Source organism: Heteronotia binoei, chromosome 7 (assembly GCF_032191835.1).
Source record: "Heteronotia binoei isolate CCM8104 ecotype False Entrance Well chromosome 7, APGP_CSIRO_Hbin_v1, whole genome shotgun sequence".
NCBI classification, from domain to species: domain Eukaryota; kingdom Metazoa; phylum Chordata; class Lepidosauria; order Squamata; family Gekkonidae; genus Heteronotia; species Heteronotia binoei.
Window position 1 is genome coordinate 14088728 of NC_083229.1, and position 18375 is coordinate 14107102.

Here is an 18375-nt window from a genome sequence, read left to right on the forward strand (position 1 = left end):
TAATTAGTTACAAATATTGATATGTGATAAAATTACAAACACCTAAAATGAAACCAGTTAGTAAAAAAAAAAATTACTGAAAAGGCAGTCTTGTCGTTGTTGTTGTTGTTGTTGTGCAGCCAGAGTGAAAAGCGACACTCTATAGGCAACAATTGGGTCAGTATCGGTTAGTAAAACACCCAGCTTATCAAGATCAGAGGAAAAATTTTGTCCCTCTAACAGGTTTTCAAGGAATTGAGTTCTAACTTCTGCATACTTAGGACAAAATAAGGTGTAATGTAATATATCCTCTGGAACTGAAGCACCACATATATAAATATGTAGTGCCATCGGTATTTGAGTGTATCTTCCCATGAGCAAAGCCGTTGGGTGAATAATGGAGGGATAGGAAAGAACGGGAGAAGGAGGCGGAGCGGGGAGACAGAGAAGGTGCAGTAGTGCTGGTATCAGAAGTCAGATGACAGTGAGTGGATTTCCCAGTGAGTTTTTCAAAGGTCACCTATAGATTTCAGCAGTCTCCTGACGGATTAGGAATAGACTAATTCTGAGTATTCAGCTGTTGACTTTCTAAATGTTGTCAAAAGTAGAGTTTTCACAGCTCAGAAGACAAAAAAAAAAGTTTTCTACTCTTTGTCTACAGTTTGTCAGGAATGATCCTTTGGGCGAGGGCTGCAATCCCAGAGAATTCCATGCCAACTGAATTCTGGGGAAGTCTTGTGCCTTTAGAACAAAACTGCTTTCTCTTCTTTTTTAAAAAAAGGGCGAGAGTGGCTCCTTTGGATGAAGCGTACAGTCCTTCAGAATTTCATCCTCATTGATAAAAGGGGACAGAAAAGCTGAGAAGATGCACATAAATAAAGACTTCCTGCGTAATGTCTCTGCTTTATGTTAAGTTTGTAAGCTCTTTATTTCCTGGAAATAGCTTTTACAGTCATAACATAAGAGGTGTTTTTTTTTTTGACCAGGCGTTAGAAAACCCCTAAAAGGATTGACGTTTCAATCTTCATTCAGTCATATCAGAGGATTTTGCAAAAGATGAGCAAAACAAGACAAAAAAATTAAGTTGCATTGTCATTCGCTCATCTGCGTAGAACAATAAAATACCTCTCTTGTCTCTTGTCTCCTGCTGGGAGTGTTCCTATAATACAAAGCAGAGACTGCTTGCAATGACCGATTTCAGCAAGACCTCCCCATCTCCTGCAGAAGATGGACCCCAGGATGCTGATATGTACAATAACACTTGGTTGTCTAGTCATAATACTTCCAGTGGTAGCCCGGAGCAGAATTTCAATTCTGTTCGTATTATTTACATCTTCATCTTATGTATTTGCATCATTGGGCTTGTGAGGAATGGAATTGTCGTCTGCCTTCTTGGTTTCGACATTAAAAGGAGTCCTTTCACGACGTACATCCTGAACTTGGCTGTTGCTGACTTTGGGGTCTCTCTGTCCTTTGATCTGGCTTTAATTTTAATACAGGCCCACACGGAAAGTGTACTTGCGATTGCAATCGTTTTACATTTTGTCGTCTTCATGTATACTGTGAGTCAACTTTTATTGACTGCCATCAGCATCGACAGGTGTGTGTCTGTCCTCTTCCCCATCTGGTATCGATGCCACCGGCCACGACATTTCTCCACCGTTGTGTGCACCGTAATATGGGTTCTCTCCTTCCTGTTCTCTGGCAGTTCAGTAACTATAGACCTTTTGGAACATTTTGGGGCATATTGGATGCATTATTCTTCATATATTGCAGGTTCTGTTGTTTTCTTCCCTCTGGTGACTATCTCCACCATGATTCTGTTCTTCAAAATGTACTGCACATCACAGCAGCCTCGGAGAGGAAGGGTTCTAACCATCGTGTTAATTACTCTCCTTTTCTACTTACTCTTTGCTTTTCCAACCAACACAATTTACACTGTCAACTATTTCTTTGGGTATAAATACGACTATCTAGCAGTATATGGTGCCTTATGCAGCTGCCTCAACAGCTGTATCAACCCAGTGATCTATTTCCTGGTTGGGAGGAGGAAGAGGAGCCAAGGAAGGCAGAGCCCGACGTTACTACTCCAGAGGGCTTTCCAGGAGGAAGAAGAGCGTAGAGAGGAACACGGCACCACGGACCAGACATCGCTATAATACCTCCATCGTGGCATAATGCTTCTTGCTTTGCCGATTATGTTGCAATTGTGAAAATTTCCACATAATGTTTTATTTAAAAATACTGATAAAGTAATTTTGGGTTGCCGTCAGGTAACTTCAGATTGCTGAGCTGCAAAGTGCCTGCTCTTTACTTTCCACAAGGGGTAATGTCATGCTGCTGACTATGAGGTCAGAAGGTTACCTTATGCCCTCCTCCCAGCCAGAGGAAGAGTTAGAATTTGTCTTGGACAAAGCCACTAAATCGTAATCAAGAGGATTAGCAATCCATTGCTTTCTCTGAGAAGTAATGGAAACAGTGTCATATGTTTGAGAATGCCACCCTGGTCATTGGTGGGTAGGGTTGACAGATCCAGGTTGGGAAACTCCTACAGCAGGGGTGGCCAACAGTAGCTCTCCAGATGTTTTTTGCCTACAACTCCCATCAGCCCCAGCCATCGGCCATGCTGGCTGGGGCTGATGGGAGTTGTAGGCAAAAACATCTGGAGAGCTACCATTGGCCACCCCTGCCCTACAGAGTTGGGAGTGGAGCCTGAGGAGGACAGGGACCTCAGTGGGGTACACTAGACCCTGGTCACACTCACCAATAAAGCCGTCAGGAATGCATTGCTATTATAGTCTGGGTGTATTATCAATGCATTTCCTGGACCCGCTATACCCCATGTTGTTCCTGTGATTGGTCGATCAGACATCCCTGCTGGACCTCGTTTTCCAACAGTAGCACTCTGGACTTGGGCAGGCCCTTTCCCAATGGCTCGACTTCTTGGCGGGTTTTTTTAATTACTTGGAGTGCATGCGTGTTTTCACAGGCATGATTCATGTTGCGTTCAAATGCACGTTGATAGTGCCGTCGACTCAGGAGGTACTAAAACGAATGACCAGATTGCCCATAGGAAACAACAGGAGAGGCTGGGATGGGAGACAAGATTGCCAGTTGACTTGCATGGGCTCCATTGAAGCACATCGAAGCAGGGACAAGAAATTCTCTCACTTATGTCATTAGTGCTTCTGTCTCTTTAGTACCTTTGTGGGTTCAGTGGTCCAGCAGATATGAATTCCTCCGAGGAAGGTCTCTCCAGGTCCGGCACATGAGGTTCTTGTGCCTCAGGCAGAACCCCAGCATGCCCACCCCAACCTTGGGAGCAAACTATTTGTGCACGCATGGAGCTATGACATCACTAACAGGTGACCTCATCGCATGGAACACAGTGCCTTCTCCTGCTCAGCAAGCTCCAAGTTCAGAGTGCACTGGGCAGGGGGATCCACATTCTTCCTGGGCCCAGAAAGAACACTGGACTCCTACCCTCACCCAGTGTGCTCTGAGTTCAGCTGGATGGGAGAAGCTGCATTCTTTCTCAGCTCTGAGGGATCGGGGGAGCTCCTCCAACCCTTCAGAGCCAAGAAAAGCTCAGGGACAGTGTGAGCGGGGACAGGAGAGGGGTTGCCCGCCCCTGCCCCTGCTAGAACTGGCGCCCCAGGCAGTCACCTAGTTCATCGACTCCCACACGCCGGCCCCAGGTTTCTCTATGCCTCCAGAACTCCTATGGCCTTTCAACCTTCCTCTTCACTTTTGATGAAAAGGGTGTTACTGTCATTTAATCTGCTTGTGATCAGAACATGACTCAACGGAACCTCTTTATGCATCGTGAGAAGAAGCCTGCTGATCAAATAACGTTGATAGCAAGTGCAACATGGCATGTTCTTTGCTTTTCTGTTGGTGTTGCAAACCACTGTGAGCATTTGAGGAAGAAAAAAAACAGCACAGAAAAGGCTGAATAAATACAGTAAATAAACTCTGCCAGGAGCTCTCAGAATCCTGCAAGTTATTTCCAATTATTCTACTCACCCGTTGGTGTGTTAAGAATGATAAAAGTATCATGTATAGCACTAATTTTTCAGGAAGGAGATGCAAGCAAGATATTCTGTTTGTACTGGTTCCTTCGATGGAGACAGATAAAGAAAAGACTTATCAACATATAATATTTTCACATGCACATTTATCTGGGTATTACTTCTAAGGCATTTCCCCCTGATATTAATGTCACATAGGGGAGAATCAGGAACTCACAGTTTGCTCATAATCATCTTCTGCAGAACATACAGAAGCAGACCCATCTCTGCCCTGAAGTTCTTCTCAGAAAGAAGTCCTTTAAGAACACAGTTGCAGCTTGAACACTTGGCATTGGAGCCATCCCAGAGAGGTAAGTTTTAGATATAAGGATATATGTATGAGTATTTTATATTGGAACACACATACATATGAATTACACATGAATAAGTTCCTCGAGGTCTCTGCACTTGAAGATGTTTATCACCTCTCAATCATTTCCACTTCAGGTTAAACATACCCAGCTCCTTCAGCCTTTCTTCATAGAACTTTGTTGACTTTTTCATTGTCTTCTTCTTCTTCTTCTTCTTCTTCTTCTTCTTCTTCTTCTTCTTCTTCTTCTTCTTCTTCTTCTTCTTCTTCTTCTTCTTCTTCTTCATCTTCTCCTTCTTCGTTGTCATCTTCTTCTTCATTGTCTTCTTCTTTGTTGTCTCCTTCTTTTTTGTTGCCTTCTTCTTCTTCACCATCATCTCCACTATTGAAAAAAATGTACTGTTCTTATTTTGCAATTATCTAAATCAAAACCATTCGTGAAATGCTTTAATTTAATCCATGTGGTGGTAAATTAAGAATTTTCCTGTCTAAGAAGAATCTTATTCTGGCTATCTATGAGATCTGTATAAAGCCCCAAAGAAGAAGTCAGTTGGGGGAATGATTATGTTCTAAAAAAACCGTTCCAATGGTGCACCTATTTTGTGTTTGTGTGTGAGGATAAACTCTTTCATAGAACTCAGTTTGGTGTAGCGGTTAAGTGTGCGGGCTCTTATCTGGGAGAACCAGGTTTGACTCCCCACTCCTCCACTTGCACCTGCTAGCATGGCCTTGGGTCAGCCATAGCTCTGGCAGAGGTTGTCCTTGAAAGGGCAGCTGATGGGAGAGCCCTCTCCAGCCCCACCCACCTCACAGGATGTCTGTTGTGGGGGAGGAAGGTAAAGGAGATTGTGAGTCGCTCTGAGACTCTTTGGAGTGGAGGGCGGGATATAAATCCAATATCTTCATCTACCTCACAGGGTGTCTGTTGTGGGGGAGGAAGGTAAAGGAGATTGTGAGCTGCTCTGAGACTCTTCGGAGTGGATGGCGGGATATAAATCCAATATCTTCATCTACCTCACAGGATGTCTGTTGTGGGGGAGGAAGGTAAAGGAGATTGTGAGCTGCTCTGAGACTCTTCGGAGTGGAGGGCGGGATATAAATCCAATATTTTCATCTACCTCACAGGGTGTCTGTTGTGGGGGAGGAAGGTAAAGGAGATTGTGAGCCACTCTGAGACTCTTCGGAGTGGAGGGCGGGATATAAATCCAATATCTTCTTCTTCTTCTTCTTCTTCTTCTTCTTCTTCTTCTTCACAAAAGGTACACTTTTTGCAGGGAGAATGATCACTTGGTAAACAAGATCCTGCTAAGGCAGTCCCCATCTAATTTATCTCCAACTTTTAAAATATAACCAATTCCACTCATATAAATTGTTATATTCCGTTCATATAAATTCCTCCCTGTTGTTAGCACAGTTCCTCCTAATTCTCATGAAGTGACTGAGTGGTAGATGGTTTTTAATCTGAGCAGGATGACGACTTCTAAAATCGAGGGAAAGTTCTCAATGCCCGCTCCTTCTCCTGCTACAGCTCTTGCTCATGTGGTTATTGTTATCAAAGGATGTAATCAATATAAAGTCAAAGTCAGGGTTAATCTTGTGAGTACTGAATTTGTGTGTGTTTGCATGCCCAACATTTAGATTTATTCTTCCCACCTCACAAGCTTCTCCTCATCGTGTTTCTAAAAGTTCATTGAAGGTAATTAGGGTTGCCAAGTCCAACTCAAGAAATAGCTGGGGACTTTGGGGGTGGAGCCAGGAGACATTAGGGTGGCGCCAGGAGAAAGTTGCGACAGGCGTAATTGAACGCCAAAGGGAGTTCTGGCCATTGCGGTTAATGGAACCGCACACCTTTTATTTGCCTTCCCTCCCTTGGAAATAATGAAGGATAGGGGCACCTTCTTTCAGGGCTCATAGAATTGGACCCCTCCATCCAATCTTTTTGAAACAGTCTTTTGAGGAGAGGTAATGGATGCTATGCCAGTTTGGTGTCGTGGTTAAGTGTGCTGACTCTTATCTGGGAGAACCGGGTTTGATTCCCCACTCCTCCACTTGCACCTGCTGGAATGGCCTTGGGTCAGCCATAGCTCTGGCAGAGGTTGTCCTTGAAAGGGCAGCTGCTGGGAGAGCCCTCTCCAGCCCCACCCACCTTACAGGATGTCTGTTGTGGGGGAGGAAGGGAAAGGAGATTGTGAGCCGCTCTGAGACTCTTCGGAGTGGAGGGCGGGATATAAATCCAGTATCTTCATCTACCTCACAGGGTGTCTGTTGTGGGGGAGGAAGGTAAAGGTGATTGAGAGCCGCTCTGAGACTCTTCGGAGTGGAGGGCGGGATATAAATCCAATCTCTTCGTCTATCTCACAGGGTGTCTGTTGTGGGGGAGGAAGGGAAAGGAGATTGTGAGCCGCTCTGAGACTCTTCGGAGTGGAGGGCGGGATATAAATCCAATATCTTCTTCTGCTGCAATCTCTACCTCAAAAAACACCCCCTCCAGAACCCGCACATACCCGCAGATCAATTCATTATTCCCTATGGGAATGGGTCTCCATAGGAAATAATGAGTCCCCAGCAGACATTTCCCTCCCCCCCCTCCGCTTTCTGATGACCCTCAAGTGGGGGAGGGCCTCCAAACTGGGGGATCCCTCACCCCCACCTGGGGATTGGCAACTCTAAAGGTAGTACTCCTTATAAAGTTGATATCCAGATGTTTATGCAGTGCTGGTTCAAACTTCCATAAATCCCATAGATAAACAAATAGGTAGTTAGTCCTTCTCCAAATCTTTATTAATTGTGCCAATCGCCATCTGATATATTGTAGGTCTTATAATTGTAATTGGTTTAAATTGCTAGCAAATTATTGTTGTTTGCTGTCGTTGCGACCCACCCTGAGCCCTGCCGTGTAGGGAGAGGGAGATATAGAAATCCAAGCGAATAAATAAATAAACTTGGTGGACCAAGGGTAGCAGGCATTTGGACCATTTGGCGGAAGGCAGATCCACATGTTCATGCGCTCAAAGTAGTAATATAAATGTCAGGAGATTTGGAAGAGTCTTTTTTTTTTATGCAATCCAAACTTTTCACAACCGAGAGAAGACGCTTGAGAGATTTCCCTTTAGAATTCAAAGTCTCCGTTAGAAAGAATCCACCTATTCTACATTGAGCACTCCAACCTGGGCAGAATAACTGAAATATAATTTAACTCGGTTTTTGTCAGCATAGGACCCAGAGTTTACATCACCATGAAATCTCCATTGAATTCATTAGCTGGCTTCTCATTTTCCCTGCAAAAGAACCTCACCGGTGGCCGCTGCAGTCTAAATGCAGAGGAAATTGGTTCACAATGCTGACGTCTCCAGAGAATTTTCGCTTTCTACGTGGAAAGTATTTTATAATTAGGGGGAAGCATACTCCAGTCTTCCCACGTCCTTTAAAAACTAGGTTTTTAAAACTCAGATATTGCACCCCATCCTCTAAGGAGCAAGAGATGCTGTCTGGGTCAAGCCCCAAAGTCTTGGAGTAATAAAGTTAATATGAAACAAGGTCCTAGTCCAACAGTTTGCCCAATTACCTTCACACCAAAGATCACTTCTCAGCCGCAGCCTCTCCAGGCTAAACAGGCCCAGCTCCTTCAGCCTTTCTTCATAGGACTTGGTCTCCATACCCCTTTCATATAGAAAGGTATCCAGTAAATTTCCATCTTTTAAAAAGGAAATTTACTGGATACCTTTCTATATGAAAGGGGTCTGGAGACCAAGTCCTATGAAGAAAGGTTGAAGGAGCTGGGCCTGTTTAGCCTGGAGGCTGTTTAGCCTGACTTCTCTTCTGTTTAGCCGCCCTGAGACACTTCGGTGTGAAGGGCGGGGTATAAATTCCAATATAAATAAATAAATAAGAGGCGGCGGCTGAGAAGTGATAGGATCACCATCTTCAAGTCCTTAAAAGATCATATCGATTCCGGCTCAACATTAGGAAGAACTTCCTGACCGTTAGAACAATTCCTTAGTGGAACAGGCTTCCTCAGGAGGTGGTGGGCTCTCCTTCCTTGGAGATTTTTCCACAGAGGCTGGATGGCCATCTGACAGCAATGAGGATCCTGTGAATTTAGGGGGAGGTATTTGTGAGTTTCCTGCATTGTGCGAGGGGTTGGACTAAATGACCCTGGAGGTCCCTTCCAGTGCTTTGATTCTATGAGAATTTGAAGCATCAACAATAGCTGAGCTTTAAAAGATACATGCTTTAAAAGATTAATGTTTTAATGCAGTTTGATACATTGATAGTTATGTTACTGGGACTGCATGTTTCCGTGTATCTCTTGAGTTCCAAAATCGTTGATCCTCTACGTTAACATCTTGCAATTGTCACAGATTAACATGATGAAATATAACTAGAATTGGTAGATGCCTGAAACCTCTATGATCTCTTAAAGACTGCATTAACTAAAGTTTAAATCAAGTAATATTAAACAATCACTTGAACAAAGGCTTCCTCAGTCCAGGAATCTAACTATATAACCATACGGATGCAAAATGATGAAACATATTCATATCAAAGGATGTTGCTGTGGGGTTGATATCGACTTAGGAAAAAAAAAATCTGAATTTATTATCCTTGAAGGTTTGAATGAAAAACGCCCACTTCAATTTGACTTCTCTCCTGTGCAAATAATACAGCATTAGTAGGTTTTTAAACTTATTTTTTTTTAAAAAAAAATATTCCAATTCCTATGTCCTTGCACAGATTTTTTTTACCCTCTCCTGAAATGTATGCTCCTTTCAGGGTTAATTATGCATCAGCACAGTAGCATTGTGTTCCACTTATTGTACATATAATGGATGTGCTTCTAAATATATCTTATAAACGATAAAGGCACATATTATGGATAAATCTACAACACAAGCTGTGAAAAGCAGTAGAAGTAGAAACTACCATTCATACCTTAACCCAATGCAACAGCGCAACATAGGTTGGAGATAGAGTTTTTGGGACTTACATTTTCTATCACATGCTTTATGAAGCACGCTTTGTATCCTATTCTCTGCTGTATAGCCTCACATTTTAGTAGTAATAGCACTAAATAGCAAAGGGACCTGCCCAATGGTTAAAACTGGTAAATCTTGGTGGTAAATCTCAGAGTGCCCCGCAATCTGGCGATTTACTCCTGATTATACAAATAAGAACAGAAGTGAAGCCATGTTGGATCAAGCCAGTGACCCATCCAGTCCAACACTCTGTGTCACACAGTGGCCAAAAAACCCAAGTGCCATCAGAAGGTCCAACAGGGGGCCAGGATACTAGAAGCCCTCCCACTGTGCCCCCCCCAAGCACCAAGAATTCAGAGCATCACTTGCCCCAGAAGGAGAGTTCCAGCAATACGCTGTGGCTCATAGCCACTGAAGGACCTCTGCTCCATATAAGAACATAAGAGAAGCCACGTTGGATCAGGTCAGTGGCCCATCCAGTCCAACACTCTGTGTCACACAGTGGCCAAAAACCCCAAGTGCCATCAGGAGGTCCAACAGGGGGCCAGGATACTAGAAGCCCCTCCCAAGCACCAAACATTAGACCATCACTTGCCCCAGCTAGAGTTCCAACAATATGCTGTGACATTTGGGTGGAAGATATTAGGTTAGAATGAAAACAATGTGAATTTGTTTTGTTGCAGTTTCAGACATAGGGACATTGCTCTGAGACAATTGGTCGCTTTACAATTGGTCGTTGTTCATTTCCTTCACGATAATCAAACCCTTTTTAAAAACATTTAATTCTAGCTCGGGTTTATAAAGAAGCTATTCCTTTGGAACCCAGAACTCCCAGTAGAATAGGTAAGTACTGTGAGAGACAGGATGCTGGACTAGATGGAACACCGGTCTGATCCTGCAGGGCTCTTCTTATGTTCTTACCAGGAAAGGCCTTGGCCTCTATGCCCTGTTGTTGACCCTCCAGAGGAATTGGTTGGCCACTGTGAGAGACAGGATGCTGGACTAGATGGACCACTGGTCTGATCCTGCAGGGCTCTTCTTATGTTCTTATGAAGGCCTCAGCCTCTATGCCCTGTTGTTGGACCTTCAGAGGAACTGCTTGGGTACTGCGTGAGAGAGGATGATGGGCTAGATGGACCTTCACTAGTCTGAGCCAACACAACTGTTTTTTTTTATATTCTTATGTTCTTACGATTGATCCTGATTGATCAAATGGTAACTCCATACATGCTATCAAAGAGTTCTGAAATTTAGAATTTTTATGGCTTGGAAGTTTCTGTCAATAATTTAACAGGGAGAATGCCTTGACTGAGGACTACCATCCAAAAGAATTCCATTTCAATTATATGGGGAGGTATAATATAGTGGGTTCAATGCAAGGAGATGCTGTTGTAGTGATCATAGCTCATTTATTAAATACAGCGTGTTAACGGCCGACACTAAGATTAAGACTGCTCAACTGTGCCAACGGGGCCAACTATATACACTTCAAGGTTCCCACAGTTGTATTCAGGGAGTATTTATATTGATCTGAATAAGAAAATTATTTTCTTAGTATTTTCCCTCTCAACCATGGAATTCTCTGGGAGTATGCGCTTCACCAATGAAGGACCCTTAAGACACCATTGGATCATTCGCTAAGACACCATTGGATCATTCAAACCAGCCGGGGGCCCGCGATTGAAGCAGGGCAGCAGGGATTTGGATCCTACTGCCCATTGTTCCCGAGTTCCCAAGCTCAGTCCTAAAGGCTCCAATGAACCAGGCAGGAACACCAGTAATAATATACAACATTAGTCCACATACAGGAGGAGTGAGATCTGGAAATTGATTGTGACTTTCATTGCCTTTAAAATGGAGAGACTTTGGGATGTATCTAGGGAAAGAGATTCTCATTGGTAGAAGGGGACTTTCTCACTTCTTCCCTTCTCATAGCAGCAGACGAGGAATCATCAGGAACAATATCGGGGCGATAGATCCCAGCGGGCAGCTGTGTTGGTCTGAAGCAGTTGAACGAAGCAGCAGCACCTTTAAGACCAACCAAGTTTTTTTTAGAACATCAGCTTTCATGTGCTCTCTAAGCACACTTCATCAGACGAGGGGATCAGGTATTGTGTCAGGGATCAGGTATCGGGGATCAGGTCTCGGGGAGAATCTTTAGGGGAAGGAGAGAATCAGCCAAAAAACAAACAAACAAACACCTATTAGTGAGAATCAACCACTGCATCCAACTCTTTGTTCTTCTGTGGGTGAATTTTAACAGTGAGGGTCCTTCATTGGTGAAGTGCATACTCCCAGAGAATTCCATGGTTGAGAGGGAAAATACTGAGAAAATGATTTTCTTATTCACATCAATATAAATACTCCCTGAACACAACTGCTTTATGCCTCCTATAAAGATATTTCAGACTATTGATGTGATACTTAATTAACAAAATTATCTGATCCTAAACATGAACAAAAGATTAAAGTTTTCATCCACTTTTTAAAGGGAGCAGGAATGGCGACAAAAAGAGGAAACTCAAGGCAAGAAAAACTTTCACTATCTTTTTTCATTCTTTGGATACTTGCAATAATTTTATTATCCAATAATGACACTTGCAATAATTTTATTGTCGTGAGCTGCCCTGCGCCCACTTGCGGGATAGGGCAGGGTATAAATCTAAAAATTAAATTAAATTAAATGTACCTTTATTCCTTTCTCTTTGCAGGAATGGCAATGTAAGTAAAAGGACACATGAATCCTGAAGGCAGAAATTCAACAATGACTAATTTCAGCAAGGTATCCACATCTCATACAGGAGCTGAAATACTAGAGGATGGTGAAATATTCAATCCCACCAAAATCCCAGTTTATGACCCAGAATGGACCATTCGGACCTATTTAATCATCTACAGCTTTGTTTTTGTGATCTGTATTTTTGGATTTGTGGGGAATGGAATTGTCATCTGGTTTCTTGGCTTCTGTATGAAAAGGAATGCATTCACCATCTATATCCTGAACTTGGCTGTCGCTGACTTTGGGGTCTTCATATCTGTAGTTCTAAGGTGTCTCATACAGTTTTATCTACCTGCCCCTCTACTCGTTTTTTACACATTTGAATATCTTTTCACAATCATGTTCTGTACCAGTCAATTTCTGCTTACAGTCATCAGCATTGACAGATGTGTGTCTGTCTTCTTTCCCCTCTGGCACCGATGTCATCGTCCACCCCACTTGTCCATCACTGTGTGTGCCCTGATATGGCTTCTCAATTCCCTGTTCTGTGGGATTCAAATCCTTTCCAAAGTTTGGGAGCTCTTTGACTTTGATCTTCCGTTGTTCCAGTTTTTTATGAATGCTGTGCTTTGTTTCCCACTCCTCACTGTCTCCACTCTGACTCTGTTATTGAAGGTCTGCTGTAAACCAAAACAGCACAAAAGAGGAAAGCTTTTAACAGTCATCTTAGTTACTCTCCTCGTCTTCCTCATCGTTGCATTTCCGTTCAACGTCGTCGTCTTGCACAATTATCTCTCCGCTTCTCTATCTGTCTCTCTATTTTATTATGGCTTCTTCTGTGCCTCTCTAAACAGTGGTATCAATCCACTGATCTATTTCCTGGTTGGGAAAAAGAAGAAGGGTCGAGTGAGGGAGAACATAAAAGCCATATTCCAGAGGGTTTTCAAGGAGGATGAAGAGTTTAAAGAAGAGCCAGTTCACGGCCAATCAGGCAGTGAAACCATTATGTGATGGCCCCAATTCTTGATGTCACAGAAGGCTTCGTTCACCAGAGGTCCAGCCGTTATCCTTGTGTGGGGCAGTCGATGGCTGGACAGTCAAATAAAGCTATTTAAGACTGAATTCTCTCAGCAGTTTGTTTGTTTGTTTGTTTAAATCCCAAATGAATAATGTAGGATTCGTTGTTTGTCTTTTGTGGGACTAAGCAGGGATTTTGGGGCCTTCTTCAGATTGTGAATATTACTCTATTTATTTCCAAAAAAAATGTTCAGTGATGAGTAGTTCATTGTAACTAGTACTGAAACTGGTTAGGCATGAAGCAGGGTTGCCTAGAACAGGATGGACTACCCTGTGGAGTAATTGGCAAGCACTCAATAGATGGGGCAATTGACCAACATTCTAAAACTAGAGTTGTCAGGTCTGATGGAAGAAATAGCTGGGGAATTTGGGGGTGGAATCAGGAGACGTTGGGGTGCAGTGAAAAGACTCTGGGGTGGAGCCAGGAGACTTTGGGGGTGGAGCCACAGGGCCTGAAAAACAGGGCTGTTCCACCAGGCCTTTAGCCAAGGTTCATGGACTGAGGAGAAGAAGTATTCCATCAGATAGGCCCTCTGCTGCTTCTCTTTGTGGGTCCTCCCTTAGTTTTGATGCTAAATTTTCCTGATGCTACCACACAGTTATGTGCCATTTGATTGTTCTGATTGGTGCTTAATTTGTTTTTAATTGATTCATCATTGTTTAATAAAGTGGTTGCTATTTGTCCTGAGGCCTGCAGTAGCAGGGGAGGGCAAATCAAAAATTGAAATTATTGAGGATGGTGGTGGTGAGAGTGATGGAAGAAGACAGTGCAAGAGAGCCTGACTTTTTGCTGCCTTTGTTGGGCAGATCCACCGTGACTCCAAACTTGGCCAGAATCTTCTGCTGGCTTTATCATTGCCTGGCTTGCACACAATGTACTGAGAGGTGTCCAGTCCTAGCCCCCTCATCTGATGCATTATATTGCCATACCAAGTTCAGAAAAGATTTTGCTCCACCCAAGGGAGCTCCCTCCTAGCCACACACCTTGATGCACAGCCAGTTATAGTTTCTGTCAAGCATGCGGGTTCAATGACGAGTCAAAGTTGATACAAAGACTACGTTTATTGATAGACCAATACTTTGGTGTAACAGGTTCTTGAGAGTAATGCTGCCAATACATTGATACAATATTTTTAAGGCTTACTTCAAAAGGATTCCAAGGAATGGGGGTGCAGGGTAGTAATCACACATAAACTATCATAAATGTCTATGTTCCCATAGTGTTATCAGGACTTCGTCCTTGCTTTTCCCAGATGTCTCGTACTCCCTTACAGGAATGTATGAGAAGGTGCTGATTGTACTTGGTTTCATTTCTCACTACTTCTAATTATAAGCCATAAAGCAAGGCGGGGAGGGGGGGGAGGAGGGAAAGAATAACAAGCTAACAAAGTTGGATCTTCCATGATACTTCACAGACGAGGTTTAGGCAGGACCCTAAAACAATCAATTATCAATTGAATTTCACCATGCTTGACAGTTTCAGACAAACCTCCCATCACTACCAATGTCTCAGGGTATTTGCTGATCATCCCTATCTATCATGATCAGCCTGCCCTGTCCCTGCCAAACTAGTCATGCCCTATACCAGTGGTCCCCAAACTTTTTGGCACCAGGGACAGGTTTTGTGGAAGACAATTTTTTTTTTTATTTTTTTTTTTACATTTTAATTGTTTTTATTATTTCAGCACATAGAAAAAAAAATCTCTTTTAACAAACAAAATAAGAACATCAACAAACCACCACCACTACAAGAGACATAAAATAGAAAAACATATCCAATAGAGAGTGATTGAGCACATTAAAGTTACTTTCAAATAATAAATTGAATATTAACTTATATTAATCTATCAATATATTTTATTTATACAAAACCAATAATTATCACACCTCACTTAGATAAACAATTATTTTCAACCCAAAAATAAAATTTCTCCCATTTTTTTGCAGCATCACATTTCGATAAGCCTTTCACCATATTTGAAAGAATGTCCATTTCTGCTACGCTCCTTGTTTTTTGGATTAAATCTGGAAGACAATTTTTCTATGGACCAGGGGTGGGGGTTTTGGAATGATACAATTGTGCACTTTATTTTGGTGTGGTGGTTAAGTGTGCAGACTCTTATCTGGGGGAACCAGGTTCGATTCCCCACTCCTCCACTTGCTGGAATGGCCTTGGGTCAGCCATAGCTCTGGCAGAGGTTGTCCTTGAAAGAGCAGCTGCTGGAAGAGCTCTCTCAGCCCCACCTACCTCAGAGGGTGTCTGTTGTGAGGGAGGATGATAAAGGAGATTGTGAGCCACTCTGAGATTCAGAGTGGAGGGCAGGATATAAATCCAATGTCTTGTTATTACGACATTGTAATATATAATGAAATAATTATACAACTCACAGTCCCGTTACTAACAGGCCATGGACTGGTACCGGTCCAAGGACTGGAGGTTGGGGACACTTGCTCTATACAGTCCAATGGTCAGGCCTGTTAAACCAGCCTCCACCATGACATCATGAAGCAGAGGAAGAAGGACACCTCGTAGAGCCATACTGGGGGGGGGGGGGGAAACCCTAAATTCCTGACTGGTCCTGAAAAGCAATTGTTTAATTCTGTGATGTCCAAAGGGAAACAGAAAAGCCTGACATAAGAAAGGCATGGCTGGGATATAAGATGGCAAGCCATGCCTTCCCATTGGCTGTTCTCCCAAGAGATTCCACCAATGTAAGCCTCCTGCCACTTGAACTCAGGGAGCCGAGGCAAAATGATCCCTGACTTTAATGTCAGGAATGCTACGTCTCACTGTGTTTGCCTGACCAGTTTTAACTGTAGTTTACTCACTACATCTCAGGGTCCCATTTTGTAACTGAAGGATATAATTATCTTCTGACACATATACCGAAGAATGTTATGGAAAAAAATAAATAGAATAAAAACTGGGAAAGAACTCAAATGTGCATACCTGGTTTACTTCCATAATTAAAAAAAATAGGAGACTGCATTTTGTCTACTTTTATCTTTATCTGTATCCTGGGTTGGACAGGGATCTTCCTTCCTTCCTTCCTTCCTTCCTTCCTTCCTTCCTTCCTTCCTTCCTTCCTTCCTTCCTTCCTTCCTTCCTTCCTTCCTTCCTTCCTTCCTTCCTTCCTTCCTTCCTTCCTTCCTTCTTTCCTTCCTTCCTTCCTTCCTTCCTTCCTTCCTTCCTTCCTCCTTCCCTCCCTCCCTCCCTTCCTTCTCTCCTTTCTTCCTCCCTCCCTCCCTCCTCCCTCCCTTCCTCCTTCCTTTCCTCCCTCCTTCCCTCCCTCCCTCCCTCCCTTCCTTCCTTCCTTCCTTCCTTCCTTCCTTCCTTCCTTCCATCCATCCATCATCCAATATTTTAGTCCTGCCTACTTTCCCAGTGGTCCTTGGTCTGAAGAATCATGGAACCAGCACCTCAACAACTCCAAGGACTGTTCATCCTGTGTTAGTGAAGGTTAGGGTTGCCAGGTCCCCTAGACCATGGGTGCTGGATGGAGGGGTAGGGTTGTCAAATCCAGGCTGAGAAACTCCTGGAAATTTGGGGATGGAGCTTAGGGAGGTCAGCGACCTCAGTGGGGTACAACGTCACAGAGTCCACCCTCCAAAACATCCATTTTCTCCAGGGAAGTGATCTCTAAACTTAGATTTATTAAAGAAAGTTTCACCTTATAGATGCAAACTACAAGGAGTCAGGCATACACAATAACAAGGTGATAGATGAAGTACACTATTAATGGTAAACTGACAAGTGCAATACAAAGGTAAAAAAAATTATCAATAAAAGTGATCTCTATAATCTGGAGATGAGCTGGAATTCTGGCCAATCCCCAGATCCCACCTGGAGGCAGGCAGGCAGACAGACAGACAGACAGACAGACAGACAGACAGACAGACAGACAGACAGACAGACAGACAGACAGACAGACAGACAGATAGATAGATAGATAGATAGATAGATAGATAGATAGATAGATAGATAGATAGATAGAGCTGTACATATGCAAAGGATTTGGACAGTGAGAAAAGAAAAACATGCATGATTGTCCAATAAACAACCTATAGCATTTTCTAGAAGTGGAAAGATACCCATGCCACAGTTAGTCATCTTCTGCAGAATAAGAAAGGGCATCTTGTGAAATAACAAGCAGGCAGGTCTTGCCTTCATTCTGCCTGAATCTCAGCCCCACCTACCTGTACTCAGGCCTCATTTGAGGCAGAAGCTCACAGGAGCGGAGCTCCGGAACCTCTAAATTTTATTGTGCTTTCTCTCCCTCTGCCCCCCCACAACAAAAAAGACAACTTACTTCTAGGCTCCATTGTTCAACCCCCCTTTGAGAATTTTGCGGAATTCTAAGGTTTGAAAAACTTTCTAATATTTTTCCCACACACACACACAAAAATGGGAAAATAACCAAAACATGTGAAGCAGACAGATGGAAATCTTCATCATGCCACTGCGGACACAAAGGAGAAAGTCATTTTAAAAAGTAGGATGGGAGTAAGGTTTTCTATGACAATTCTAATTCAAGAAAACGTAGACACTGGGCTGATGTATTTTAGCACACCTTCCGATGATGTCAGGGTTGTGCGGCATATGCAAATGAGTTGTGCTAATGAGCTCTGGCACCTTTTTTCAACAAAACGACCCCTGGTTGTACTGTTTGTATTTTTGTAGAAACAAATAACTGAAAAAAAAATAGCTGGCCGGTACAAGTGTTAGATTTCATTTATTAGCATTAGTTAACAAAGACATTTTTCCTTTTCGGTTGCCAAAAATCCTCATTCCTTCCCTATAATTAGACCCTGACTTCATATCTAATTAATCTCTTTTTCACTTGGAGTTGCCAGTCTCCAGAAGCGGCTGGAGTTCTCCCAGAATTCCAACAGATCTCCAGACAACAGAAATAAGTTCACCTGAGGGAAATGGCAACTTTGGAGGGTAGACACAAAACACCTCTGCTGAGCTCCCTCTTCTCTTCAAAGCTGTCATGCCTGCCCCTGACTCAGCACCTGCTAGCTCAGAGCAGGCGCCTTTAACAGCCCTGGACGTAAGTCCTGAGGAGGCAAGCTGGCAGCAGGAGCCACCTGGAACTGATCAGGCCATGCCGGGCCCCAGCTCATCCCCTCCTGAATCTCCACCACCTGTTAGCCGGCTCCGTGAAAGGAGACGGCAGGAGGTTAGAAACAGAAGGAGTGAAGCACGCATGTGGGGGAGAAGAGATCTAAGCCCGGCATACT

At 43.3% G+C, this 18375-nt stretch overlaps 2 protein-coding genes across 2 annotated transcripts; both read left to right on the plus strand.

The window, feature by feature from the left end:
- Nucleotides 1–1166: 1166 nt before the first annotated feature.
- Nucleotides 1167–2138, plus strand: LOC132574874 (mas-related G-protein coupled receptor member H-like). Its single transcript, XM_060243105.1, has one exon. It carries the CDS (start codon nucleotides 1167–1169, stop codon nucleotides 2136–2138), a length of 972 nt encoding a protein of 323 aa, XP_060099088.1.
- A 9961-nt stretch (nucleotides 2139–12099) lies between these two features.
- LOC132574875 (mas-related G-protein coupled receptor member H-like) lies at nucleotides 12100–13065 on the plus strand. Its single transcript, XM_060243106.1, has one exon. It carries the CDS (start codon nucleotides 12100–12102, stop codon nucleotides 13063–13065), a length of 966 nt encoding a protein of 321 aa, XP_060099089.1.
- Nucleotides 13066–18375: the final 5310 nt, after the last annotated feature.

Excerpts from the sequence above, each read along its gene's own strand:
- LOC132574874 (XM_060243105.1), top strand. The coding sequence starts at position 1,167 with ATGACCGATTTCAGCAAGACCTCCCCATCTCCTGCAGAAGATGGACCC.
- LOC132574875 (XM_060243106.1), top strand. The coding sequence starts at position 12,100 with ATGACTAATTTCAGCAAGGTATCCACATCTCATACAGGAGCTGAAATA.